We start from the raw sequence: 27733 nt of genomic DNA on the forward strand, positions 1-27733 counted from the left end.
AATGTCATCAAAATTACACATTAATTTTAAAATGGCTGACTTCCTGTTGGATTTGGGATATTGCTCCAAGAGACTTTTTTGTACATCTTGATATCTTACACAAGCTTACCAAGTGTCAGACTCATAGATGAAACACAGAGCAGGGGCTGATGTTTTGAAATATTGTAGGGGGCGCTGTGGAGCCATTTTGCGCTATTCAATGAAAATGATCACATGCCAACAAAGCCTTCATCCATTTGGAGGTGTGTGCCAAATTTCAAGCCTCTATAAACTTGCCAAGACCCTCAAAAGCCACTTCATCTTTCATGATGAACCGCGTTGCCACCAGGGTGCGCCGTTCAGTTTAAAGTCACAATTTTTGCACTGAAGCATCACGAGGGACTGATGGGGATATTCACCGCTTTTGAGGTGGCCAGGATGAACCTGTGAAAGTCAGTACAACAAAATTAAAGCCATGACATTTCCTGTTGCCACTAGGTGGCGCTGTCCGTATTTCCGACAATGGGCACATCAATCTGTTCAGGGCGGGTCTGACATCATGCCTGTAAAGTCTGGTACTGATCAGACTGGATTTCATTGAGTTATACTAATTTGTTTCTTCATGGCGTGACATCAAAGTTCGCCACGCCGCTGGGGTCACACCCTTTTGCGAAAAGTCACAGTTTTCACTGTAAACCAAGACTAACTCCTTAAGGCTTTCCTCCAGAAATTTGAGGCTGCAGATGTCACCCATCACTATACTGTACCCCAAAGTGTAAAACATGACATTTCCTGTTCCCACTAGGTGGCGCTGTCCTTGATGTCAAATATGGCAGTTGAAATATGTTCAGGGGTGGAGCCTTATCATATGTGTGCTCTTTGGTCCAGATCGGAACATTTATGACAGAATGAGAGGCAATAAGATTTTCATGGCGAGTCATCAAAATTCGCCATGGCGCCACGGCCTCATACTATTGTGAAAACTCAAAAGCTCCGCAATTTAACATGGCACAAGGGTGTAGTTGACACTGTCCAAATTTGAAGCTTATAGGACCAAATCCCAAGGAGGAGTTCGTTAAAGTACAAGGCATGGAAACGGTAAAATCAGAGCCAAAATGTCACCTTCAATCCAAAATGGCGGACTTCCTGTTGGGTTTAGGACATTGCCATAATATACTTTTTTGTTCGACTCTGAACGTTATATAGGTGTACCGACTTTCAAACTTGTAGGCCATACCCATACCGGGGGCTCGCGTTTTTCATTTTTCTAGGTGGCGCTACTGAGCTAATTTTCCCTGTCCATGTCTGAGAACATTAAAATACGTAAATTTTCACCAGACCTGACGCGTGTGCAAAATTTCATGAGTTTTCGAGCATGTTTAGGCCCTCAAACGGCCAATTCATTTGCCGAAATAATAATAATAATAATAATAATAATAATAAACAGAGCAATTACAATAGGGCCTTCGCACTGTCAGTGCTCGGGCCCTAATAATAATATAATAAGAAACGGAGCAGATACAATAGGGCCTTCGCACTCTCGGTGCTCGGGCCCTAATAAGAAACGGAGCAGATACAATAGGGCCTTCGCACTCTCAGTGCTCGGGCCCTAAATAATAAACAGAGCAATTACAATAGGGCCTTCGCACTATCAGTGCTCGGGCCCTAATAATAATAATAATAATAATAATAATAATAAGAAACGGAGCAGATACAATAGGGCCTTCGCACTCTCGGTGCTCGGGCCCTAATAAAATAAAATAAAATAGCCATTTACTGAGTTAAATTAAAAGCAGTTCATTTGACTCAGTAGAGGCTGTTTTTTTTTTTCTTTAATCCTCAATATGGCTTCTGTATTTTCAAATAAACTCACATTGATCAGAGAATTAGGAGTACATCCATGTTTAAATGAAAAAAAAAACTTGTATTACAGACATGCCAACCCACCATCATGATTTAGCCATTATATATGACTGATGTACACTATCAAAATAGTTTACAGTAGAAACAGAAATAAAACTTTTGGCTGACCAGTTACATTTTAATGTGGCATACAGAAGCAGCAACTAAAAAAATGGGAGAAAAGTTAACATTTTTCAGATGAAAATTTAAATATTTGATGTCAATGTGCATATCACAGGCAAGTCATCTGTTTGCCAGAGGTCTGTAGCCCATCTCTCCCTCTAGCTGCTCTGCGGTTAGAGCACCCAGCAGAGGTTGACAGTCTGGATTGAACACTGAATAAGCACTCAGTTCACCAGGCTTGCGCGGCGCTGGGCTCCGGAGTCCTTCATAGAGCCAGTAGAAGAGAGAGATGACAAAAAAGGGGAGACCAAACTCCAGTTCGGCAAACAGACCCAGCAGAACCAGCCATAGCAGCACTTTTAGTAAAGTGATGTTAGAAATGACAAACTGTCGGGAAGCCAGCCACTTTCCCAGAGCGCTATCCAGCAGCCAGTCTCCACGATCCTATAGTGAATACACAACAGAAAAAGAAGAAGAGAAGAATAAAAACATGTGATGCTACAAATACACCAAACTGGATAAAATAAATAAACAATAGGATGTCAGTTTTCTTAGAAACAGCTCACAAATTGTACATGACTTAGTGGGGATTAAATGAACATATACAGTACAGTGAGTATTCCTTGGCTGCTGAGAAAAAATATGAGCTTACAAAAAATAGCTTGGATCTCCAAATCAATACATCGCAATCAATACAGCTACTTTATTATTTTTCCCACAAAGGCATTTATTTCTAATCTTTAGAGAGAATGGTTCAAAAAAGAAAAAATATCCAGTGGGTAGCAGTTCTCTTGTAGATAATCCCATCAAAAGCCAACACTTTTTTGGCAACAGTAACTCAACCAATCGTTACAACCAAGGTACCCAGAAGTGCATACCTTTATGACCACAGTTTACCTATCTTCTAATGGCTCTATCCAGCAGGGTAACATGTCACAACCACAAATCATCTCAAACTGGTTTGTTAACAAGACAATGAGTTCACTGTCCTCGAATGGCCTCCACAGTTATGAGACCTCAATCCAATAGAGCACCTCTGCGATTTTGTTTGTTTCCAGCAACTTGTTAAATCTATCCCACAAATAATATAGGCAGTTCTGGTGGCTAAAGGAGGTCCAACCTGATTTCAAACGAAATACCAGAAGGTGTATTCTGGTACTTGACAAAAAAAGGACTGCTTATTTTACACTGTTGTAAATACTGTTGGCCTATAATCTGTCAAAAGTATCTAAAACATATCTTTTTGTGAATTATATCAAGTCATTTTGAGTAAAAAACAAAGCAAAACAAAACACCCCAATAACATTAGAAGATATTTTAAATGGCCAATGTAGAAAACAGGGTAGGTGAAATAACGTCATGGAAATACCTTCAATTCATTTTCTTTATTTAACTCTTTATTTTATATGTAAACCCTTCGTAAATCCTGTTGACTACAGCCTATTTACCAGTGTGGGGAAATATATTAGATATGAAAAAATAGAAACGATGGAAATCACTTTTAGCAGGTGTAACTAATGATGTGGTCTGTGCGTTTGTTTACTGTTATATTTGATGGTTTACTTTGTCATTGTTCGTGAGTGTGCTTTTTTAAATTATTGCCAATTGTAAAACAATACTATTAGTGCAAAGCAGACGAAGCACTCCATTTATCACGCACAGTCCGATCTTTAAAATAACAAGCTAAATCGGGAAGTTCATGAGCTTCCCGATTGAAATTATCTCTTACGCTGCTTTGAGAGCCGTCGGTCGCAGTCTGGTTGTTTCGTGCCCTGTCTTCAGGCTGCAGACTGTCAGCTGTGGGTGTTTTATCACACTGAGCAGCGGTGTCTGCTGCTGTCTCCCCTCTGGATTGTGAACCAGTAGTCTCACTCTTCTGAGCAGCTTTTTCAGCCTGTCGTCTGGCTCTGAACTCTGCCAGCTTTTGCTCCATGGATAATTAAGAACCGACAGCAACTCATTCACAACTTCTATAAGCTTACGTTAAAGTTATAAGCCCTTCGAAGCACAGTAAATCTCTCTCGCACACACGAACTTTCAGTCTAAGTTTGATGACTTGCTACTAGCTTAGTAACAGGTATGTTTACATTTTACGTCGACGTCTACCTGAAAGCAGGATGGTGTGTCGCAAGAAGCCTCCAACAGTCCCCGTTTTACGACAGTTCACAGTTCTGTTGCTAGCTTAGTGATTGTTTTCAGTAGAGGTGAGTTCCCCAAATGTTATACTGTTTTATGTTCATTTAGTTTGGTAAATAAATAAATGGATTTTTAGCTGCTGTTGCTGTTGATAACCGTCAAATTTTAAGCTACTGAAGCTACTGAATGAACGATCGGAGACAGATGCTAATCACCACATAACCACCACGTCTCCTTTATATATACGTGTCGTTGTGCTATTATTGCGGTTTCTATATTTTTTTTTATTGGTTTATCAAGCTAACAGTTATCATTATGTTATACATTAAAATATATTTCAATAAAACAAAGATGCTTCATATTCTTGAAGCTACCTCGATCTTCCTTTAATTTTCCTACTTTTATTATTACAAAATGTAAATGTTTTTAATTTTGTCTACATCAGTGCGTCTACAGTAGCTTTATTTTTTTCGTGGCTTTCTGTTTTCTCTGCAGACATGGCCACAGCTCCAGCACAGCAGCCCACTCTGACAGTTGAGCAGACCAGAGGTGAGAGGAACAGCTGGTTTATATATATAAAAGCTCCCGTTTCTACTTGTTTACTCTTCCCCAGGTGGTCCATATTGTTGCTGAATAAATACTGGGTAAGTACTCGTACGTTGCATTTGTAAGACCGAGACCTGTACTTGTCAGCAGGATTTTGGATTATCCAGGTAGCTTCAGGGTTAACCCTAGGTTTTCTGTACTACATAGGTGGTTCACTTTTTACCGAGGTAAGTCATCACGGTAATTTATGCTGTAGACTTAACCTGGAAGACCCGGGAGAACTCTGTGGGGAGAGTTGTAGGATGTAAAGTTTCTGTGTTTCCCTGATGAGCATCAGTAATAAATACAGATTTTTAGATACAACTTATTCCTTGTTTTCTGTGTTGGCAGCAAACAATTTTACAACAGCTTTTTGTTTTATGAGTAATAAATAGTAATATAAAATAAGTAGTAATATATAAACCTAAAACAGGACGGCTACACTGTCCTTAATGACCTCATATCAAATTTGTAGTAATCCTGTGTTTGAATTCTGTTTTTATATTTAATATTTACTTTCAAGCCCTTAAACAGCACTGAGTCTGGCAGCTGAGAGAACAAAAACTTACATTTTTAAGAGCGGGTTATGTTCTGAGTTTAAGTTTAAAATCAACTGGAAGCGGCGTGATTCACTGATCCTTTTATTCACAGCATGTTTTAATTGCAACATAGATTGTATGCTGGTCTATGCTTGTGTGTGCAGCTTATTAATGTGTACCTTAGTAAAACCACTGAATGAAGCACAACCTGTGAGTCATATTATAACGGCAATGTGCATGATTAACTTGGTGATTTAGAAAATGTATAAAATGCTGTTATGCTTAATTCTAATCTTTTACTCTGGTGGTATTACAGCTACTAGAACACAGGACACACAAAGAATGCCTGTTCAATCAGTAATATGGTTTTAACTTTTATCTGCAATAAACTATGGCAATGTAAACATCTCCTTTATTCAGAATAATATTATTAATAATAGTATTAAGCTGTGGGACAGTAATCTTTAATATTCAAATGGATCCAGTTTAAAGTTTCAGAGCTCTAATGCACAGCCATCACCTTAGAAATAAACAGCAGGACTGAGAGCGCACTCAGTGTTAAAATAATCAACTGGAATGAAAATATTTATTTTACTGTTTTGTGTCCGAAATCTAAAGCTTTCATCCTAGACTTTTAATCACGCATTGATAGTTTCTGGATTAGGTGACACTCATAGGGATCATTTTGTGTGGAAGAAGAGTCATATGATCCGTGAAATGCCTCTTTTAGATTGGTTAGATGCAGCCAATACCACCCTTCTTGTGTTAACGCACAAGAGAAACCCTGGGTTAACTTATTGAGCTGATAACCAGCTTTGTGTGACCTTTTATCCTGATCGCCAGTGTTAGCATAAGAGAATCTAGATAACGGTAAAATAGCCTGGGTGTTGTGAACTTTTTTTGTAGTATAGGGCCCTGGAGTTGGATGGGGTGCACTTTCTTTGTTCATGAAAAGTAAGGAGAAGAATTAGTGATGGTGATTTTCAGGCTCCAGATTAGTTACTGTACTGCCATCCATCCTTCTTCTTCTGCTTATCCGGGACCTGCGGGGCAGCAGCCCAAGCAGAGAAGCCCAGACCTAGCTATCCCCGGCCACCACCTCCAGCTTATCCAGAGGAACACCAAACCAGGCCAGCTGAGACATATAATCTCTCCAGCGCGCCCTGGGTCTGCCCTGGGACCTCCTCCCGGTGAGACATGCTCAGAACACCCACGAGGAGCTCAGGAGGCATCCTTGTCAGATGCCCGAACCACCTCAACTGGCTCTTTCAATGTGGAGGAGCAGCGTCTCTACTGTGAGCCCCTCCCAGATGGCCGAGCTCCTCACCCTATCACTAAGGGAGAGGCTAGCCACCCTTTGGAGGAAACCCATTTCTGCCACTTGTATCTGCAATCTTGTTCTTTAGGTCACTACCCAAAGCTCGTGACCATAGATGAGGGTAGGGACGTAGATCGACCAGTAAATTAGGAGCATCACTTTTACACTCAGCTCTCTTCACCACAATGGACTGCTACAGCGTCTGCATCACTGCACCAATCCGTCTGTCGATCTCCCGCTCCCTTCTCCCTTCACGCGTGAACAAGACCCAGAGATACTTAAACTCCTCCACTCATCCCTGACCTGGAGTGGGCACTCTACCCTTTTCCAGCTGAGGACCATGGCCTCAAAATTTAGGGTGCTGAATCTCATTCCCACCGCTTCACACTCGGCTGCAAACTGTTCCAGTGCGAGCCAACAGAACCACATCACCTGCGAAAAGCAGAGCTGAGATTAATTAAGTTGATAATTTCTTCTAAAATGTGCAGCAATGTCAGGAAAAGGTTGGGTTTTTTTTACTTTGTGGAGCAGCTACTAAAAAAGCTTTTTTTTCACAGTGGTTTTGAGCGAGGTGATCCAGGCATTCTCAGTACCGGAGAATGCCGCACGGATGGAGGAGGCCAGAGAGAGCGCCTGCAACGACATGGGCAAGATGCTGCAGCTTGTGCTCCCTGTGGCCACCCAAATTCAACAAGAGGTTATCAAAGCCTACGGATTCAACAATGAGGGGGAAGGTGAGCTTTTTTGTATCTTAAAACTAAAAATGTGCTTGGTTTTGCTCTTCAAGTCAAGTCAAGTCAACTTTATTTGTCAATTCTGCCACATGTACAGGACATACAGAGAATAGAAATTTCGTTACTCTCAAACCCTAGATGAAATAGCAAATGAACATTTAAATATAAGAGAGTGATTAAAAAATGCAAATAAAATAATTAAAAAGTAAAAATTTAAATAAATACAATACAATTTTACGTATAACAAGAAAGCTATGCAATATACGATATACAATATTCAAGTAAGGGTAAATGACATTGAGTGTAAACCAGGCAGAGTAGTGCAAATAGGCAAATAGTGCAAATGGAGATTTAGTAATATACGGTAAGAGATAGTGTAACAACAAAGTCTTATGAGGTAATGGCAGTCCAATGCTCCACAAAGTGACTGGTAACTGGTGCAGGCCAGTGAGTGAGTCAGAGAGTGTGTGTGTGTGTGTGTGAGACAGAGTTCAGTGAGACCATGGAGGAGAAGAGGGGAGAGGGGGCAGAATCGGAAGGGAGTTAAGCTTCCTGACAGCCTGATGGATGAAGCTGTCCTTCAGTCTGCTGGTCCTGGCCTGGAGACTCCGCAGTCTCCTCCCTGACGGCAGCAGCTTGAAGAAGCTTTGCATTGGGTGCGTGGGATCAGCCGCTATGCAAAGGGCTTTTTTAGTGAGACGGGTGCTGTAAATGTCCTGGAGGGAGGGGAGAGAGACACCAATGATCCTCTCTGCAGCCCTCACTATGCGTTGGAGGGTTCTATGACAGGACGCATTGCAGGCTCCAAACCACACAGTGATGCAGCTCGACAGGATGCTCTCGATGGTGCCTCTGTAGAAAGTGTACATGATGGGGGCTGGTGCTCCTGTTCTTCTTAGTTTGCGGAGAAAGAAGAGACGCTGCTGTGATTTCTTGGCCAGTGCTGTGGTGTTGTATGTCCAGGAGAGATCCTCTGTGATGTGCACACCCAAGAACTTGGTGCTGCTCACTCTCTCCACAGACGCTCCGTCAATGGTCAGAGGAGCATGTTGGGTGTGCATTCTCCTGAAGTCCACAACAATCTCCTTCGTCTTCTCCACATTCAGAGAGAGATTGTTGTCAGCACACCACGTGGCCAGGCGTCTCACCTCACTTCTGTAGTCGGTCTCATCCCTGTTGCTAATGAGACCCACCACCGTTGTGTCGTCCGCAAACTTGATGAAGAGGTTGGAGCTATATGATGGAGTGCAGTCATGGGTCAGCAGAGTGAAGAGGAGGGGGCTCAGCACACATCCCTGCGGGGCCCCCGTGTTTAAAATGATGGTGCTGGATGTATTACTGCCGACCCGTACTGCTTGAGGTCTTCCCGTGAGGAAATCCAACAGCCAGTTGCACAGTGAGGTGTTGAGCCCCAGCTGGACCAGTTTTTGAGTGAGCTGTTGGGGGATTATAGTGTTGAATGCTGAACTGAAATCTATGAACAGCATTCGAACATATGAGTCTTTTTGTCCAGGTGTGTGAGTGCCGAGTGGAGTGCAGTGGAGATGGCATCATCGGTTGAGCGGTTGGGCCGATACGCAAACTGGAAGGGATCCAGGGAGGGGGGCAGGACAGTCTTGATATGTTGCATGACTAGTCGTTCGAAGCACTTCATCAGGATGTGAGTAAGTGCAACAGGACGATAGTCATTAAAGCAGGAGGGAGATGACTTTTTTGGAACCGGAATGATTGTGGTGGCTTTAAAACATGTGGGGACGACAGCCTGGATGAGTGATATGTTGAAGATGTCTGTGAAGACATCAGTGAGTTCCACTGCACAGTCTCTCAGTACACGACCAGGAATGTTGTCAGGACCCGGAGCTTTACGTGCATTGATCCTGCTGAGGGATCTCCTCACGCTGTCCGGGGACAGAGTCATCACCTGGTCACCAGGAGGGGGTGGGGTCTTCGGAGGGGGTGGGGTCTTCTGTGCAGTGGTGCTGTTTTGGACTTCAAAGCGAGCAAAGAAAGTATTCAGCTCGTTCAGCAGGGGGATAGTGCTATCACAGGTCTGTGGTGGGGGCTTGTAATCTGTGATGGTCTGAATGCCCCGCCACAGGCTCCGTGAGTCTCTGCTGTCTTTGAAGTGATGAGATATTTTCCTGGAGTACTGTCTCTTAGCCTCTCTGATGCCACGGGAAAGGTTGGCCCTAGCTGTTCTCAGGCTCGCCTCGTCTCCATCTCTGAAGGCAACATTCCTAGCTTTCAGCAGCCTGTAGACCTCTCCTGTCATCCATGGTTTTTGATTTGCCCGGACAGTTATGGTTTTCGTGACTGTTACATCCTCAATACACTTGTAGATGTAGGCAGTAACAGTCTCTGCGTACTCCTGGAGGTCAGTGGTGTTGTTATAGGTGGCAGCCTGCTCTTTGCTAGGTTAGAGAAAAAGTGCAAACAGTGTACTGTGAAAATAAGCAGCTCGCCCACTGCTGGCCTCCCATTTAGTTTTTGTAGAAAAAAAAATTATTGTAATCCCCCCGGTTTTGAGATGATTAGGGATGAACTCTGTCCAAAGAGCCAACCATAGTAGTAAGATTATCTGTGGAATTTTTTTCAGGACAGCAGGTTCCTTTCTCTGAGTTAAAGTACCAAGTGTAAGACATTATTCTCTGAAGGCTTAAAACAATAGAAACTACTCTAAAGTTCAAATAATTTTAAGACACCGTTCAGACTAGAACAAATGATCCCACCGGTGCTAATTAGTGTTGGCTGATATGACGCAGAGTACTCATATAATTTAATTTGGGTCTTAAATGTATGAATTGGACATTAAACTACTCAAAGAAGAACAAATAAATGCTGCATTTATAAATCATATTTGTTTCTCACCGTTTTCTATCTCTAAAGACATCACCTTAAATCTCCCACACAATGCTGTTACAGAAACCAAACTTTGCAGGGTTGTAGTCACTTTAGATGTATACCAGTCACACATTGGAGAGATGTCTGATCAACTACCCGAGACATAAAGACAGTTATAACTAGGAGGCTTGCAACAGATTGCATAGCTCAGACAGAGGCTCGATGGAAAAATAATGAAATTGTTATGGGATTAGGTACAAAGACGGCAGCAGATGAGACCGCCTGAATCCACAGAGGAGCTTTAAGATGCAACAACAAAGCCAGACAGTGTCTTTAAAACACTTATATTCCACCTACTGAGTTCATTATTATCAAAACTAATATCATCCTCACTACAGTGTCACAAACATATGCACATCACTGTTTTTTATAGATACTAAATGACATTTTAAATGGGCCTCAATTTTTAATCACACACAGGGAATTTTTTAAAATTAAACATGTCCAAAGTTTTAAATAATAAAATCAGTGTATGTATAAGTAATCCCTGGGAGCCCAAGGCTCGGGTTTAATGAGGTCAATTCAGGCACACAGCACAGATGCCCCGCCTACTTGTGGTTTAAATTTCCTGTCTGCAAGGTGCAGCCAATCAAAAGGGAGTTGCTTTAAAGGAAGACGAGTTGAAATAGAAATCTGTTCTAGGAGAATCCAAAAAAGTCAGTAACAAACTGTAATAGATCCCTTTCGATGGAAACTTCCAGTCTGTACTGGTTACAGGCTGCATGTCATTCTGGGGAGATGATATAATTTGTCATGCTGATCATCTGCTTCCCTTTCAGGTGTCCTTAAATTTGCCCGACTGGTCAAGATGTATGAAACCCAGGACCCAGAAATCGCAGCCATGTCTGCTAAACTGAAATCTCTTCTCCTACCGCCACTTTCAACACCACCTATAGGAGGCGCCATTCCAGCTTCATAGGAAATATTACTTCCATCCATTGTTCGCAAGGATACTTCCATTTAAACTTTGGAATACAGTGCAGTTATGAGCAGATCCAGCATGCCGTCAACAGTTCTGTCTTTATGTGGAGCGGTTATTGTTTAAAAACACTAAATATTCCAAGAAAGACAACACAACTTTTCCAGTTTAATCTCAAGTACCCTTGCTTAATTATTGCTTTTCTTTACTGTTCTGTATTTATTTGTCACATGTTACACCATGACCACTTTCTTAACCTTAATCATTTCCTTTGATGCCATGTTTTGTACCATTTTTATATGCTGTCAAATGTCTTTTTTGTTTAAATTAAAATGTTTTCTCTGAACCTGTGTGCATTGTTAATGCAGAAAATGTGCAAAAAAACCCCAAAAAAACCTCATTTCCATTTAAATGCTTTATTATTGCAGTTAATCTATATACCAGTGTTTACCATACTTTAAAAAAAAAACTTAAAAAAACTTAAAAAAAAAACCCTGAATCGATTACATGTATTTACATATATACATTTCATTAAAGGCAATTTTTCTTTTACATATAGGATTTGGGGTTAAAAGATCACTATTCCAGCATATAAAATCTGAATACATATCTACCTTATACAGCTTCTTAGGCTTTGATGCATAAATACATATTGTGGCAGAAGAAGTTCAGGATAAAAATATTAGTCGAGATAAATAAAGTGACCCAGATTCTGGAACCTACACTACATTTCCAAAAGTGCTTTTTTTCCCCTTCACCAAGGCAAACTGTGCAAAACCAGTGCAGATGGCACCCAGTTTATGTGGAAGTAGTTCAGTGTGCAGTCTTTCTGGCATATTTAGATTTGTGTCTTGTGCACATTCATCGAGCCAGGTATTCAGATCCAGAATAACTTCTGTGCATGTTTAAGATTTTTTTTTTTTTTTTTTTAAATGGCTCAGATAGTGAAATGCTATTTAGTTTCTTCCACTTGTTTCTGTGAAAAAGATTGTTCTGGTACCTAAACTTAAGTCATGGAGTCCAGTATTGCCAGCGTGTTTTAGTTTAGAGAGCTGAGCTCCGTCTTGTGTCTCCGTGGTTCAGCTCCTGATTCATAATTATAGAAATAAAAAACGAAGGCGGAAGACTTCACATCTCAAAGTGGCGGAAAATACTTTCGACATATCCCAAGACCCTCTGCCAGTCTGGTCCTTCTGCCTTCAGCATCTCCTCCACTGTCTGCCACATAGGATAAACAGGAAGTTTTAAAAAGCAGATAAAGAATAATAATGTTAAAGTTGGAGCTATTTGTGTAAAACACACAAATCTGAGTTGAACAAGAAGAACAAAAATGTCTCACTAGTGTGGCAGAGATCCCGACACTCTCTCCTGTCTTAAAAGCAAGCTTCAGGTTTGCCTTCTGTAAAAATAAAGACACGTTTGTATGAACATTTACAGACATGAATGTGTAAATGCAAATATACTTCATAGCCCTTATTTTTGCATTTTAGATGACAAGTAGGATTAAGATAGCACATATGGACTATTCAGGTTCCACATGTATAACCACGTGTCTGTCACACAGAGAGCTGTAGGAGGGTCATAAAGGGCACCAAACCATCAGATGGACTTGTATCTACTCCTTTGTGTGAGAAGGAACAGAAGGAAACAGACTTCCAGCAACCCTTTGTATACGTTTCTCACCAAACTTACAGAGACCGAGACCATGGGGGTGATTTGAACGCCCGGCGTCCTTTAGTGGGACTCGTGTCCAGCACAACAAAGACCTATTGAGGCTCGCCATTTGCACCCAGTTCTCTTCAGAGATGAGAGTAGGTTCACACTGAGCACATGTGAAGGAGTGTGAAGATAAGGTAATGCTGCCAGTCATTGACTGGAGGTCTTCTCTGTGGGTCTGTGACTGTGCGGACAACCTTGTCCAGCTCTCTTCTCCACTGTTTCCTTCACATTTGTGAGACTATTCTGAAAGACACAGGAAACCTTCTCGTGGCGGCACATATGGTTGTGCCATCCTGGAGTAGCTGGACTAACTGTGCAACCTGAATAGGAACAATAGGTACTGTCTTATGCTACCAGTAGTGGCAAGGACATTAGAGAAAAGAGAAGAAAAAAAAAGGTAACTAGAGAATAATTGGTCAAACGAGAGCAATGTTGGCCACCACAATCATTCCCATTTGTGGGATCGGTCTTTTTGTTGCCTTTCCAGTCCACCTTGTGACTTAATTTGCACAGAAGGAGGTGAAATGGATTCACAGTGGTTTATGTTTCCTAACTGGACAGATTAATATCCCTGAAACTTTACAGACTTTGTGCTGTATTGTGTTAAGCATTGCACATTTGAGTTTACTATTCAAATTTAATCTGGTGTCTTTGGTATGTATTTGTATTTTATAGGTCATTTAATATTGTGCTTAACTGTCCGGGGACAGCAGATGGAAATTAAAGAGTGCTTTCTTTTCTCTCGTGAGATCATTGCGTTTTGAGTTTTACCTTATCAGCTGGGTTCAGGCTGTCATAGGGGATGAGAGTTGGTAAATAGGTGTGATAAACAGCACAGAACGCCAAACCATCTTCCCAGCTGCTGCTGAAGTTGGTGATCTCAATATTCTGCCACAAAACATTATTTGCAATTTGTCTGAATTTAACTTGTTACAAAGAGTCACATGACTTCATATAGCTCAGCAATGCTCAAGTTCTCTTCTCTGACCTTATAACCTTGAGTGCGAGTTTGGCACCAGCGCAGCAGGGAGTTTCTCCTGGAGCCACCATGGCGCCTCAGCAGAGCACTGAAACCATCCCGAGGTCTGAAGATGGAGAAACATTTTAACTGCGAATTGCTCATTCACTGCAAACTGTTTCAGTCATTTAACCTGAGAACACGAGTGAAAAAAAGTGTAATCGGACAAACACACAAATCGATTCTAAAGTCATACAAATATAAAAGTCATATGGGTCAGTTTTAACTGTTTTTGGCTCAAAGACTTGAAAAATGCCAATTGTATCAGTGTGTTTTTGGTTATTTTTCCACAAATGCTTGCCAACCTCTCTTTCCACACAAAGACATCAGCATCATCTTTACCAACAATATATGAGGTTTATCAGCCACTCACTTGAAGAATCTGAGCTTTGTTCGTCATCCTGTTTTCCTGCATCACACAAATGCAGACACAGTTGTAATAAAACAAGATGCTATGGTTTGGTTAACGGTGATTCGGGAGACTGAAGCACACCTGTGTAAAAGCTCGACCAGCTGTCCTGCCTCTGTAAAATTCGGTCCATCCGCCTCCCTTTTGTCGGCTCTTCTTTCTGAAACAGTTAAGTAATGGCATATTTGACATTTCATTCGACATGGGATGACATCGATCATCTCAGTGTCTCCCAGTATATCACAATAGTGTAAACGTGTTATACCTTGCACAGTGGCAATGTTGTACTCGAGTTTTTTGAAGCCCCATTTGGATTTAAAGAGTCTGTTGGAAGCGGGAGACGAGAGAGACTCCTAAGAAGACAACAATTTTGTGTTGGATTAGATTTTGTCGCAACAAGGAGACCACAGTTTGAGCTTTTATGCAGACTCACCAGGATCTCTCAGAGAGCATCACAATCTTTCTGGGATCTTTCTGTCCACGTCCGTCACCTTTCTTCTTCTCCAGGGCAGTCAAACTGCGAATGTATGCCTCTGCCACCCCTTTCCCTTTCAGCTGCACATTTTCTGATTCCCTCGTCTCCTCAGGATCACAGCCTTTTTCTGTAGCATCCACCTCTTGATTTGTTTCATGAGCTTCTGTCCCTGCTTCAGCTTCCTCTGTAACTTCAAGCATTTCCTCCTGCTGCTCCTCAGAGTCTGGTTTATCTGCATCTTTATACGTTTGACCTCTGAGGGCATCGAGCTCGGCTCGATCCTGCTGCTGCTGCTTCTCCAGTTCAGCCAGTTTGCAGCAGGCGTCTTTGTGTTCAGCTTTGAGCCTCTCTAGCTCTCGGTCCGTATCCTGCTGTTTGCTGAGGGCCTGTGCCAGCTGCTCCTTTACAGTCCCGTGGCTCTCCTGGAGTGAACCCAGAGCCTGCTCTGACTCAACCCGGAGCCGGTCGGCAACAGACACAGCGACCTGTAGGTCACACTGGAACTGCTGCCACTCCAACCTCTCTGTCTGAGGAACAAAGAAACACTGTAATTCCACGTTAAGGCTTGCTCTCCATTTGTCATTACTACATAAATATCTGTCTACTAGTCAGTACCGTGTGACTGAATTTAAGTCTGACCAGAGCTGTTGGAATATGAATGTTGCAATGATGTCACATGACATTTAAAACAGAAATAAGTGCACAGAATTAGACAAATGCAGTACTAAATGCTGCATGAAAACACAGATCTGAATGCTAAATAATTAGCAAGCTCACTGTCTGCAACCTGTAGACCAACAACTCACCCTGAGTGTCTCCTTCAGGGTCTCCACCTCTTCAACCAGCTCTTCTCTTTCTGCTATCAAATGCCGAAGCAGCTCTGACACACGAGTTAGAAAACAAAACAACCATATCACAAAACTGTCCCTTTAAGTTACTGCATATTATGCTGCTGTTAATAATCAATTTTCCACATGACACTTAGTAGGTGATGATGATATTTAAACCACTTATAACTATGATGGATTAGCTCCTGGAGTCATACCATTTTTTTTGGCCATATTCCACGTTTGAGTTTCAGTTCCATATTTTATCCTGGGACTAGGTTTTTTTTTTTAAGTCAGCTTTTTCTGATTTGCTGCTTTTTATAAACACAAGGTTTTAACAGTAGGTAGGTGGGGCCTTTGTGCTTACATACCATTGTGCTGGAGAAGACCATATTGAGGATATTGCATCTCTTTAATATCATACAGATATAGAAGTGGAGAAAAAAAAACTGCCTGAAAACAAGTGTTGGGAGGAGTGTGAAGCCTGAGCTTTTTTGATCCTTCGCATGCAGATTTCATTATTTGAAACTTTTTCCACGTTTATTATGAGCACGTACTTCTTTAACAATATATATGTAATCTTTAACTACAAAGACTTTCTGCTTCCTTTCTCATCACCACACATCTCTGATGTGTCAGTGACAGCACACTTAAAAAAAACAAACAAACAAAACAGGTGATGACAGAGGGCATACCTACTGCTCCTGTGGTAATATCAGTGCTGGGTGTTAGGCCCAGTGAGGCCCTGTAGTGCTCCATTAGACTGAGTAAAACCAAGGTCATCTCCTCTCCAGCTCTCTCTGCTGTAGCCTGTGGCTCCAGCCCGCTGTCTCTCTCATTCGAACAAGGCTCTGAAGGCAAACCTCTGGACAAAGGCAGCGGTACTGGAGTGGCCGGACTGCCCACCGCTGCCTCATTTCTCGCTGCTGCATCGCTCACATTTGTCTCTAAGGCAGCGACGCTGTCAACGCTGATTACAGCCCATTCTGAGGGAGCCGACAGCCGCTGTGTCCACTCTGTGAATGGAGAGGTGGTGGAGGGGGTGGTGCTGCCAGCTGCTGGAGGAGTTTGTGCCTTATCAGAGGAAGCTGCAGAGGATAAGGCCATGACAGTCAGCTCTGCCTGTGAGGGGTGTGGTAGGAGGCGTTTGGAAGAAATCTAAAGGAGAACCTGAGAGGAGGGAAATAAATAGGTAAAGGAGAAAAATGGCACTGTCCTGAAATCTGTTGAAAAATGTGCCGATTGCAAAGCCACCCCTCTTCTTTTCCTCACTGCAGATGTAAGCCTCGCTGCCTGCTTCCTTATTTACTATCCTCGGCAGACTGATGCAGCAAAAAACCTCCCCTGCCAATATCTTGGCTGGCAAAATGCAGGCTGTTCCCCATGTGGCAAGATCCAGGAAGAGAGATAATTTTTACCCTGATCATAGAGCTGCTCCTCACTGCAGCCAAAATGTGACTATATTATAAAGAGCTGCAGAAAAAAAACAAACCAAAAAAACAAAACAAAATATAAACACATTAAAAAAAAAAATCTATTAAAAGACACCTTGAGAGCAGAATGATGATTTTGCTAATGCATTATTAGCATTTTAGTTATGTGTCAAATCAGGAAATATCCACTAGTGTGTCATCTGTTGCTGATAACTAATGTTAGAGCTACTGGATTTCTCTGTGATGTTGATATTATCCTGTTTATGGTGTGGAAATTTTGGCAGGCTACATGGATCTTCGCCTCCTTTGACTCTGATCTTTTTAAGCTTTCCCCTCCTTGTCCTTGTGTTGTGCTGCAGGATTCTGCAGACTCATCATTTCCCTGGCAGCAAGCATGATGTAGTCTGCTCAGCTACCATGGGGAAGCTATTCTCATCCTCTAGCATGAGCTGAATTCCTGCATACCGACAGCCAAGAGACAAGAGACAAAAAGACTAGACCTATAAAGTTGTAAAGTCCAAATTTCACACATTAGCTCAGCCAAATGTGACACTTTGAATTCAAGGATACTGAAGGGCTGAAGAAGCTAAAACTCTGATCCCAACTTTTACTGAATCTTACTGGATGTGGTTTCTATTTCACTGTCATGCTGATTCATCATTTTGTTTGCTGAAATATGGTTTTTGATCAAACAGGGCCCGACACCAGAATTTAGTTTGGTTTGAAAAGAGTGAGTCTATAAAATGCAAAGCATCCTCACTGACACATTTACATTTTTTTTTGTAAGTGGTTGTCCTTAAATTAGTATTTATTTTGAGTTTACTAAAACAGTTCCAAACACTTTTTCTGCTGCTTTAGACAAAACATTGAGCTTTGGTTAAAATAATAACTATAAATAAATTAAAATGGTTACTGGGGAAATATAATGGAACATTCTTTGTCTGATCTTTGTTTAACGGGAGTGTTAAAACCTGTTATAGTGAGTGAATGGCACAGAAAATGAGCGTTCACTTTCTGTAGTCACCCTGTTTTCATCCTTTGGTAATGTGGAAGAACAACAAGCACAAATGTTTTGATTGACGCCCTCTTCAGTGCGAGAGCCCCAGCTGCCGTGCTGTCTCACAAAGTAAAAGTAACCGACTGTCTTTCTCGTGCCGTCTCTTTGACAGTTTATTTTTCACACTTGGAAATACAGAGGAGACAAAGAGATGAAGTGGAGCTGACAGTTTCCTGGACCTGTCGTACCAACAGTCTAAAAATAGTCAGACTTAGAAATAATGATCAGAAGAAACAAGACAGTTACAAAAAAAAAAATACAAAGCCTGAAACTTATACACAGTATTTTATAAATAATTTCTCTAATGTGTTTTGAAATTGGACTATTGGATGCTGAGTTACCTGTAGGGACATGGCTGTCTTTGCCATTGTGGTTACCCATGATCCAGCAGGGGTGGATATCTTGATAGGCTATCCCAACTGCCCTCACTGTGTCCTGCTTTGTGAGGCTCTCTGTTGACTGGCCAAAAATAAATAAACACGGTTTTCATGAGTATGACTCAGTCCTGACCATTTGATGAGCACAACAACAGAAGTCCAGGAATTCTAGTCCCAAGCCCTTTAGTAACAGTTTCCAAAAACTACAGAAGCTATTACATTTGTCCAATAAAACTAGCCTCCAGTAAATTTGCCTTTGCATAGCTTTCATTATCCTGGTCAGCTGGCTAATGTGAAGTAAGGCAACACGAATGTGTGGTGCCCAAAGCATAGCAGCATCTTGTCTGTCAACTCCACGGCAGCAGAATGAGGTTGTCATGTTTAGCACGTGGCTGCGTCTCTGCCATGAAGAATGAACTAAACCCCATTGAATAATCAAGCAATTTAAGGCTTCCTTGGAGAAGGGGGAGGAGAACACACACGAACCGAAAACGGAGATTTGTTCACACACTGGAACACTATTCAAGTTTATTCGGCATGCAAGATATAATGTGACAGACACGGTCCATTTCAAATGACTCACACAGCTGTATTACCCACAGGGCTTTACAGGATAACTAACTCTACCAGCCCGACCTATTAAACTCCTAAATCATTGCGCAGCTTAATGAATTGTGTGCCGTGTTAAAGAATGAAGCCTCTAATTGATGAACGTGTCTCGAAAATTGTCTGTCTCTCAATCTCGTTTCTAAAAAAAAAGCTTCGCATTTTTGAATAGCTCTGTTTATCAGTGAAGTTTGGCTCATGTTTTTCTGCATCCATGGAGAAAAAAAACCGTGCAGTTTATCAAGCCATTTTGGTTGTTATATCTAACCAGTCGCCTTTCACACGCAGTCATAGCTCCAGTTTCATTCATCCTACCTGCTCAGCCTACCAGCTGGACGCCTTCCAGTTTGGCCCCGACTGTCCGTCCGGCGGGTTTCTTCTTCGGGTGTCTCGGGACAAATTTGCCTTTCTTCGTCCCGTATCCCAAATTTAACGAAAGGCACAGAGCCAATCAATAACAGTCATTTCTTCTTCTTCTTGGGTATCCTACATTACCAAACAGCTACAAAAAGGCAGCCATATATAACTCCAACTCTAAATCTAACTCCGCTGCTTCGCCTTTAAATCCAATGCGTCAAAAAGGAGGCAGAAGCAAACTGATTGCGCAGCAGCGCACGCTGGATAAACAGCATGAATGTTTGTTATTGGGATTATTTAGATCTCAGTTTTTTTCAATCGCACAATACAACAAATCCAAACACCAAATAGTGAGTAGAGTGCAGGATAAAATGCGCTTGCTGAGAAGCAGACACACCGGCTACGGGCTAATTATCTTTTATTAAATGCAGGTGTGGCGCCAGGTAACAGGTTATACTTTCACACGGTCCGTGGGTGCAGTGTGTCCACATTGCATCTGTCGAGAGAATGGAAACCAGCCAAACAGCCCAGGAAATATTTAGCGGACACAACTTTAACCAGAAAGTCCAGAGTGGTAGCTATCGATCCACAGACCCCGTTCGTGGGCGGAAACTCCAACTGTTCCGACACTGAATAATTCACTGCATACTAACGAGTGGAATTTATTTATTAATGTTTCTGAAAATGCACACCAAGGCCGTTGCTCGTCTCCACAGAAAGGAAATATATAAAAACGTAGATAAGGACACCTCGAATGAAACTGAAAACCGAGACACGCATTTAATCAGGAAAAATGGGATCCCATCAAACCTGAGAGCAACGAAATTACATGTGGCGAACGTGGTTAAAGTGCTGTTTTTTCGAGCAGTTTTAATTATGTTAAATAAGAACTTACGCAAATTTTAGATGAGATATCCGGGGCAGAGGTTGTGCAGTGATCCTTAAAGTATATATATATTTTTAAAGAACATAACCACGCACTATATTTAATTTAAGATGCCCCAGTGTGAAAAAACATGAGAAATTTAGTCTAAGATGCATTATCTTTCTGCACACCCCACAGAACCATCAACATCGAGAAAGAGAAATAAAGAAGCCAAAAACAATGAAGGTCTTCACTAACCAATAGTTTTGTAATGTAAGGTTAAATGCAGAAAGCGCAAAAGACAGAATAGAGGATTTTTTTTATGATTAGTGTTATTATTGTTGTTGTTATAGAGTCTGATTAGAAATATAGCGAACCGCTAGAATTTCAGCACCATGGACAGAGCTGAATGAAGCCAATCGTCTCTGGCGTCCTCCAGTGTCCACATTTAGGAATGACAGGAGGAATTATTTTAAAAAGGCGATTAAGAGTGTTTTGACTCATGCCAGAGGGCCTTTTAAACTTTATAGGTATAAAAAAATTGGCTGAATTGGATTTGCTTAGTAAGAGTATGCAAGGACTTGAACAACGTGTGTTTTGTTTTAGCATAGTTATTATCTATGGGCCCACGGGGAGCTAATAATTTAGAGTAATCATGCCATATATGAAATATATACAAATGATCCTACTTTTTAATAAGTGTTGCAGTGTTTGTGGGGTTTTGTCATGATCTGTTACTCCTTAGACATCGATTGCTCCCATCTGCCACAAAATCTATCAGATGTAACTTCTGTTCATTGTTTGAGTTGAGGCTGATTTGAAATGTGAGCATCAGTGAAATCATGCTGATCGTTGCAGAGTGCAAAGAGATTAAGAGACGCTCTTTGTAAATATATTCTGTCTGCCAGAGAAGTTAACTTGAAGGCTGGCGGAAAGCAGAACTTTATAGATCTTTGGCTATAAGAGCTGATATGATATCTTACATCCCAGGAAGCGGCGAAATTAATAAGAAAGAAAGAAAGAAAGAAAGAAAGAAAGAAAGAAAAGAAAGAAAGAAAGAAAGAAAGAAAGAAAGAAAGAAAGAGGTAAATGTGAGCGTGCTGAGAGATACCGACTATAAAGGTAAGGCTCAGGTGTGGATTGACTCCTGAATGTCAGTTTTGAGATGTTTTTAAGAGGAGATAAATGCTGAGTTTGAGCTTTGGCTCCACACTAGTGATAACAACCCCCTTCATGCAGTGTTGCCCAGTGACACAGCAGTCTCCCTGCAGGAGTTTGATTCACACCCAGTAACTTAAAGTTACCGTAGGAATGCACCTTCTTTTGAATTCCTCTCTCCTTAATTTATTTTTTATCTTTTGACTTAACCCTTTTCCCTTTAAAAACCTTTTAAGCCTTTGCATTTTACAAAGTTTTGATGATCCAATAACCACAATAAAGAAATAAAACGACAGAGTAAAAAAATATGAAAATGATGCTACTCTCTTTTCTTTGCGTCACACATATTTTAAACTACACAACACAATAAATAATTGGATTCCACAACTATTTGGTTACTTATCATCAGTAATTTTGAACACTCCCCCCTTTGTATATACATTTTCTTTAAATGTGATATGACTGTCTACGTGTCTGGTGCATTTTACTTTTAAGTTTGCATTTAAAGTTTCGTGTCATTTCCCTCACATTAGAGGAAGACAAGAAGGCTTTTGTGGGTGCAGACTTTGTAAAAAATGGCGTCTGATATAGGCTGCCTCCATAAGAGCAGCTGCGCTTTCAGTGACCACAACATCAGTGCATTATAAGTCATCTCCCAAGAATGAATTCTGCCACCGCATCGGGACTTGCGTCGGACAAGAAAACACACAGCACAAGCCGCCTTCATCATGGGAAACTACGACAGATTCGCTGCAGATGTTTCCAACGAACAAGGCAATGAACATTTTCAACGGATACCAGGGGACATGATCGCCGTCCACTTATTTATCTCCCGTTTACTATCGAAGAAGAAGTGACCTTCTCTGAGGCGGAAGATGTCAGCGCTGAAAAAGGTAAGAAGGAAGACGCGCATTGTCGTGTTTGTGCACGAACAGAGCCTGCCACGCAGCTTGTTTTTCTTCTTGTTCTTGTTGTTACTGAATGTGATTTCAGGTGCATCTAATGGAGGTTTGGGGTTGTTGTTTTTTTTTTGATCGTCTGAAGCCAGAGTGCCGCACCTGGCCGCGCAGACTGAAAGTGTACATTTCAGAAACTGCCAGAAGTTCTGCAAGGCGCGAATGAGTCACTGTGTGAGGGGTGTTTAACTTGTTAGGGTGTTCCTCTTTCCTACACCGATCAGTCAGTGGCACTCAATGATGCACCTTGTGGGTGAGGTGGTGTGGGAATTAGTATGTATGTGTTTGGAGGTGGTGGAGGAGGGGTGATGAGGGTGGGGTGGTGTTAGGGTGGATTTTATTCCCTTGGTGAAAAGCCATTGTGAATGGAGGGGACCCACAGCTCCTTCCTTCAAGTTTCTTCTGTCTATGTATGCCCACATGTTCCCATTGCTCCCCTCCATTCAGTCAATGTGTGTGCGTGGAGTGACTCAGCTGTAGTGTACTATATCTGTCATCCATCTTTTCATCTGTCACAGGTGTTACCATGGCTACTACAGACTCACTGCTGTCTTTTCTTTGAGAAGGACTCAGGTAAGTGGTGGGAGGGGTGATTAAGTCAGACCTAATGAGTACATGTCATCCACACTAAAAGGCAGTGCTTTTCATTTAACATGATGTACACTGGGTGTGTCTGAAGGTATGATACAGTAGTATAGTGCTCAAAGCTTCCTTGTTCTGTTCCTTTTTTGGCGGTATTCTTCATGTCAGCACCCCTTTATTCAAAAGATTGTTATTTACGTCTGCAGTGACATATTTGGAGGTATGAATCTGTTCTGGGACCCCTTTGCACTTCTAAGACACGAGAAGGAGTCATGGAGAGCAGCAGGAAGACCTCAGCACAGAACAGAGGAAGCATCAATAACAATAGACATGCAACTGATTAGGTTAGAAACACAAATGTCACTTGATAACAAACTGAAAGAGTGAACACATGTTACAGAAGGCCTGTCTGTTCAAACTTTCATCTCACACAAGCTCATACATCCACCCTCGTACACTCTCCAGAGTGTTAACACGCCATTTACAAGCAGTTAGATCATCATTGTGGCTCCACATAGAGCCAAAACATTCAGTGTCATTAGCAGACAGTGGTCACTAGGGATCCACTAAGACATTTTTTTTCACAATTCCCCAAATAGTGAGATCTCCTAGTTAGGCTTATAGCTGGAGTTGATCCCGGGTGTATGGTGGCTCACCAGTTCTTCTGCTTAGGTAGAGTTAAATGCAGAGAATGGGCTTTCCCTACGGTGATCAAAGATGGATATATTATCTAATTAACCATGTAATCAAATTCTTTTAATATAATTTCCACTAATGTTCAAACATAGGCATAAAAATTCAGACCCCAGAGTTAACAGTTAATGTCAGTTTAGAGTAGTTTGCATTGTTGAGTGACCTGAGGTAGAAAAGTCCCAACTGGCTGCCACTACATCTCAGCTAACAGAGGTTGAAAGGTCTTATAATGAAGCATTTTTTGTTTTCAATTTGAGAAAATCGCAGGAGAACCAAGGTTTGATTTTCTTCAAGGCAAACACAGAGGTAGATTGTCAGAGGGCAGTGGAAGGTAGAAAATTAGAGGTGGGTGTCATCAGCATCACAATGGAAACTGAGCTTAAATTTATAGAAAATAAAACAATAGAAAGTAAATATTTGATAAATAGGAGAGTCCTCAGCATGTACGACAGAAAATTAAGAAAAACATTTAATGACCTTTTTAAATCCAACTTCTTTGTCAAGATAACAAAGTTTAAGTTTGTGAATTAACTACTTGTTTTACTATTAGTATACAGGGTGGGCCATTTATATGGATACACCGTAATAAAATGGGAATGGTTGGTGATATTAAAGTCCTGTTTGTGGCACATTAGTATATGTGAGCGGGCAAACTCCTCAAGATGGGTGGTGACCATGGTGGCCATTTAGAAGTCGGCCATCTTGGATACAACTTTTGTTTTTTCAATAGGAAGAGGGCCATGTGACACATCAAATTTATTGGTAATGTCACAAGAAAAACAATGGTGTGCTTGGTTTCAACGTAACTTTATTCTTTCATGAGTTATTTACAAGTTTCTCTTTGTTCACAGCCATTGACATGTTGAAGAGGTTAACATGTGAGGAGCGGATCGAAATTGTGTTGATATCTGGTGAACGCAGTAACCGGGTCATTGCAGCAGATTTCAATGCAAGACACCCTGCGAGACCACCCATCTCCCATGCTACAGTTAGCAAACTGCTGGCTAAGTTTCGTGAAAACTGGTTCAGTGTTGGATTTGCCAAAATGTGGACGCAAGAAAACTGTCACTAATGAAGAAACATCAGTGGCTGTCCTAGCTTCATTCAGCAAGAGCTACAGCGTAGCACTTGCCGCAGTCACTTGGGAGAGCGACATTAGTCGTTCGACGGATATTAGCTACTCACAAATGGCACCCTTACAAACTCCAGCTACTTTAGCATCTCAACGAGGACGACCCAGATCAGCGCACAGAATTCGCAGAATGAGCAAAACAAAAATTGGAACAGGACCCTCAGTTCACACAGAAGATTCTGTTCAGTGATGAGGCAAACTTTTATGTGAACGGTGAAGTTAACAAACAAAACCACCGCTATTGGTCTGACACTAACCCACATTGGATGTATCCCTCCAAGACTGTTGGAACAACAAAAGTGATGGTTTGGTGTGGTATATGGGGTACAATGATAGGTGGGTCCATTCTTCATCAATGGAAACCTCAAGGCCACTGGATATTTGAAATTGCTACATGATGTGTTTCCCTCTTTATGCACTGAAGCTGGCACGTTCCCTGAGTTTTTCCAGCAAGATGGTGCACCACCACATTATGGGTGCCAGGTCCGAGCATTCCTAGATGAACAGTTTCCTGGAAAGTGGATTGGTCGTCGTGGGCCAGTTTGAATGGCCCCCAAGGTCTCCGATCTGACCCCCTTAGACTTTTATCTTTGGGGTCATCTGAAGGCAATTGTCTATGGTGTGAAGATACGAGATGGGCAGCACCTGAAACTACGGATACTGGACGCCTGTGCTGGCATTTCTCCTGCGGTGTTGCTATCAGTGTGGGAAGAGTGGGAGAAGAGGGTTGCACTGACAATCCAACACAATGGGCAGCACATTGAACACATTTTATAACTGGTCAGAAACTTGTAAGTAACTCATGAAAGAATAAAGTTACGTTGAAACCAAGCACACCATTGTTTTTCTTGTGACATTACCAATAAGTTTGATGTGTCACATGGCCCTCTTCCTATTGAAAAAACAAAAGTTGTATCCAAGATGGCCGACTTCTAAATGGCCACCATGGTCACCACCCATCTTGAGGAGTTTGCCCTCACATTTACTAATGTGCCACAAACAGGACTTTAATATCACCAACCATTCCCATTTTATTACAGTGTAATCCATACAGGGAGTGCAGAATTATTAGGCAAGTTGCATTTTTGAGGAATAATTTTATTATTGAACAACAACCATGTTCTCAATGAACCCAAAAAACTCATTAATATCAAAGCTGAATGTTTTTGGAAGTAGTTTTTAGTTTGTTTTTAGTTTTAGCTATTTTAGGGGGATATTGTGTGTGCAGGTGACTATTACTGTGCATAATTATTAGGCAACTTAACAAAAAACAAATATATACCCATTTCAATTATTTATTTTTACCAGTGAAACCAATATAACATCTCCACATTCACAAATATACATTTCTGACATTCAAAAACAAAACAAAAACAAATCAGCGACCAATATAGCCACCTTTCTTTGCAAGGACACTCAAAAGCCTGCCATCCATGGATTCTGTCAGTGTTTTGATCTGTTCACCATCAACATTGCGTGCAGCAGCAACCACAGCCTCCCAGACACTGTTCAGAGAGGTGTACTGTTTTCCCTCCTTGTAAATCTCACATTTGATGATGGACCATAGGTTCTCAATGGGTTCAGATCAGGTGAACAAGGTGGCCATGTCATTAGTTTTCTTCTTTTATACCCTTTCTTGCCAGCCACGCTGTGGAGTACTTGGACGCGTGTGATGGAGCATTGTCCTGCATGAAAATCATGTTTTTCTTGAAGGATGCAGACTTCTTCCTGTACCACTGCTTGAAGAAGGTGTCTTCCAGAAACTGGCAGTAGGACTGGGAGTTGAGCTTGACTCCATCCTCAACCCGAAAAGGCCCCACAAGCTCATCTTTGATGATACCTCTGCAAGATATCTCACTATTTTTGACTTTTCTGAGCCTGTCAAGTCCTTCTTTTGACCCATTTTACCAAAGGAAAGGAAGTTGCCTAATATTATGCACACCTGATATAGGGTGTTGATGTCATTAGACCACACCCCTTCTCATTACAGAGATGCACATCACCTAATATGCTCAATTGGTAGTAGGCTTTCGAGCCTATACAGCTTGGAGTAAGACAACATGCATGAAGAGGATGATGTGGACAAAATACTCATTTGCCTAATAATTCTGCACTCCCTGTATAAATGGCCCACCCTGTAGTTCTTAACTAGTTCCAAAACTGTCCTGTGGTTCTAGTGCACACATGTGCATGCTGTTGTAAAATACAATCTCTGTCTGCATCCCACAATGACCTAATACCAAACATCTTCAATCATTCTAAAAGCGATTCTTCAAAGGGGATTTGTGTCTCCCAGCTGGAATTGCACCAGCAACCAAATGAGCATGTGAACCACAACACATCTTTCATGAAATAAAAATATTTGGCTGGGAGCCCTAGCACAGTACAGAATGACTGAAAATCCCTGGTTTTACTCTCACCATTAGTAAACCATATAGAAATATATTGGTGCACACTCTATGGAGATCTGACTTGTTTTGCTTGCCACAAAACTGATATATTATCACTTAAAGTTTATATGGTGAGTTTATTAGCAAGGAGATGCCATTTTACAAATGCAGCAGACTGGAAGAAACATCTGTTTAGAAACACAATATCGACTTCATTAGTTCCACCAACAGAGATATATCCGCGTGTTTTATTGAAATTTTCTATGCTACATTCACAAGACTGGTGGTAATTGGTGCTTGGTTGGCAGGAGTTGGTCTACCATGGTTTTCTTTCTTGTTTTTTTTCTGAACCACAGTTGGGGATTGTGCTGATGAGCAAGGGAGACTGTTTAAAACAGCAATGATCGCGCAATCAACTCAAAACAGTTAACTGAAAGACTGAAGTGGTGCGTTTGACACCAGGAGGATCACCTTCCACATTACATGAAACCATTTCATCCTTTCTTTTTGTAAAAATATCACTTTTTAAACCAAAATTGAATT

At 41.5% G+C, this 27733-nt stretch overlaps 2 protein-coding genes and 1 pseudogene across 3 annotated transcripts; 1 reads left to right on the forward strand and 2 right to left on the reverse strand.

Annotated features, from left to right (window-relative positions):
* Positions 1-1736: 1736 nt before the first annotated feature.
* LOC146557419 (SAYSvFN domain-containing protein 1-like) lies at positions 1737-4119 on the reverse strand. The gene is made up of 2 exons (XM_085248007.1): positions 3734-4119; positions 1737-2448 (listed from the first exon to the last, which is right to left on the reverse strand). The coding sequence occupies exons 1-2, from the start codon at positions 3935-3937 to the stop codon at positions 2125-2127; spliced, it is 528 nt and encodes a 175-aa protein (XP_085104133.1). The 5' UTR covers positions 3938-4119; the 3' UTR covers positions 1737-2124.
* A 31-nt stretch (positions 4120-4150) lies between these two features.
* LOC146557420 (protein C10) lies at positions 4151-11482 on the forward strand. Its single transcript, XM_085248009.1, has 4 exons — positions 4151-4208; positions 4636-4689; positions 7140-7316; positions 10997-11482. The coding sequence occupies exons 2-4, from the start codon at positions 4638-4640 to the stop codon at positions 11134-11136; spliced, it is 369 nt and encodes a 122-aa protein (XP_085104135.1). The 5' UTR covers positions 4151-4208; positions 4636-4637; the 3' UTR covers positions 11137-11482.
* Positions 11483-11635: 153 nt separating this feature from the next.
* Positions 11636-19654, reverse strand: LOC146557421 (uncharacterized; annotated as a pseudogene). Its single transcript, XR_014888748.1, has 12 exons — positions 19373-19654; positions 18416-18533; positions 16280-16754; positions 15564-15637; positions 14716-15284; positions 14548-14635; positions 14367-14442; positions 14243-14282; positions 13844-13940; positions 13627-13743; positions 12476-12535; positions 11636-12354 (listed from the first exon to the last, which is right to left on the reverse strand). The product of XR_014888748.1 is annotated as an uncharacterized LOC146557421 (transcript).
* Between the last annotated feature and the right edge of the window lie 8079 nt (positions 19655-27733).

This window comes from Mchenga conophoros, linkage group LG15 (assembly GCF_057382185.1).
Source record: "Mchenga conophoros isolate Kocher_MC1m ecotype Shallow Benthic linkage group LG15, M_conophoros_male_GT1.1, whole genome shotgun sequence".
In the NCBI taxonomy this organism is placed as follows: Eukaryota; Metazoa; Chordata; class Actinopteri; order Cichliformes; family Cichlidae; genus Mchenga; species Mchenga conophoros.

Excerpts from the sequence above, each read along its gene's own strand:
- LOC146557419 (XM_085248007.1), bottom strand. The coding sequence starts at position 3,937 with ATGGAGCAAAAGCTGGCAGAGTTCAGAGCCAGACGACAGGCTGAAAAA. Across the intron at positions 2,449-3,733 it reads CCGACGGCTCTCAAAGCAGC|GATCGTGGAGACTGGCTGCT; the intron begins GTAAGAGATAAT and ends TATTCACTATAG.
- LOC146557420 (XM_085248009.1), top strand. The coding sequence starts at position 4,638 with ATGGCCACAGCTCCAGCACAGCAGCCCACTCTGACAGTTGAGCAGACC. Across the intron at positions 4,690-7,139 it reads GACAGTTGAGCAGACCAGAG|TGGTTTTGAGCGAGGTGATC; the intron begins GTGAGAGGAACA and ends TTTTTTTCACAG. Across the intron at positions 7,317-10,996 it reads ATTCAACAATGAGGGGGAAG|GTGTCCTTAAATTTGCCCGA; the intron begins GTGAGCTTTTTT and ends CTTCCCTTTCAG.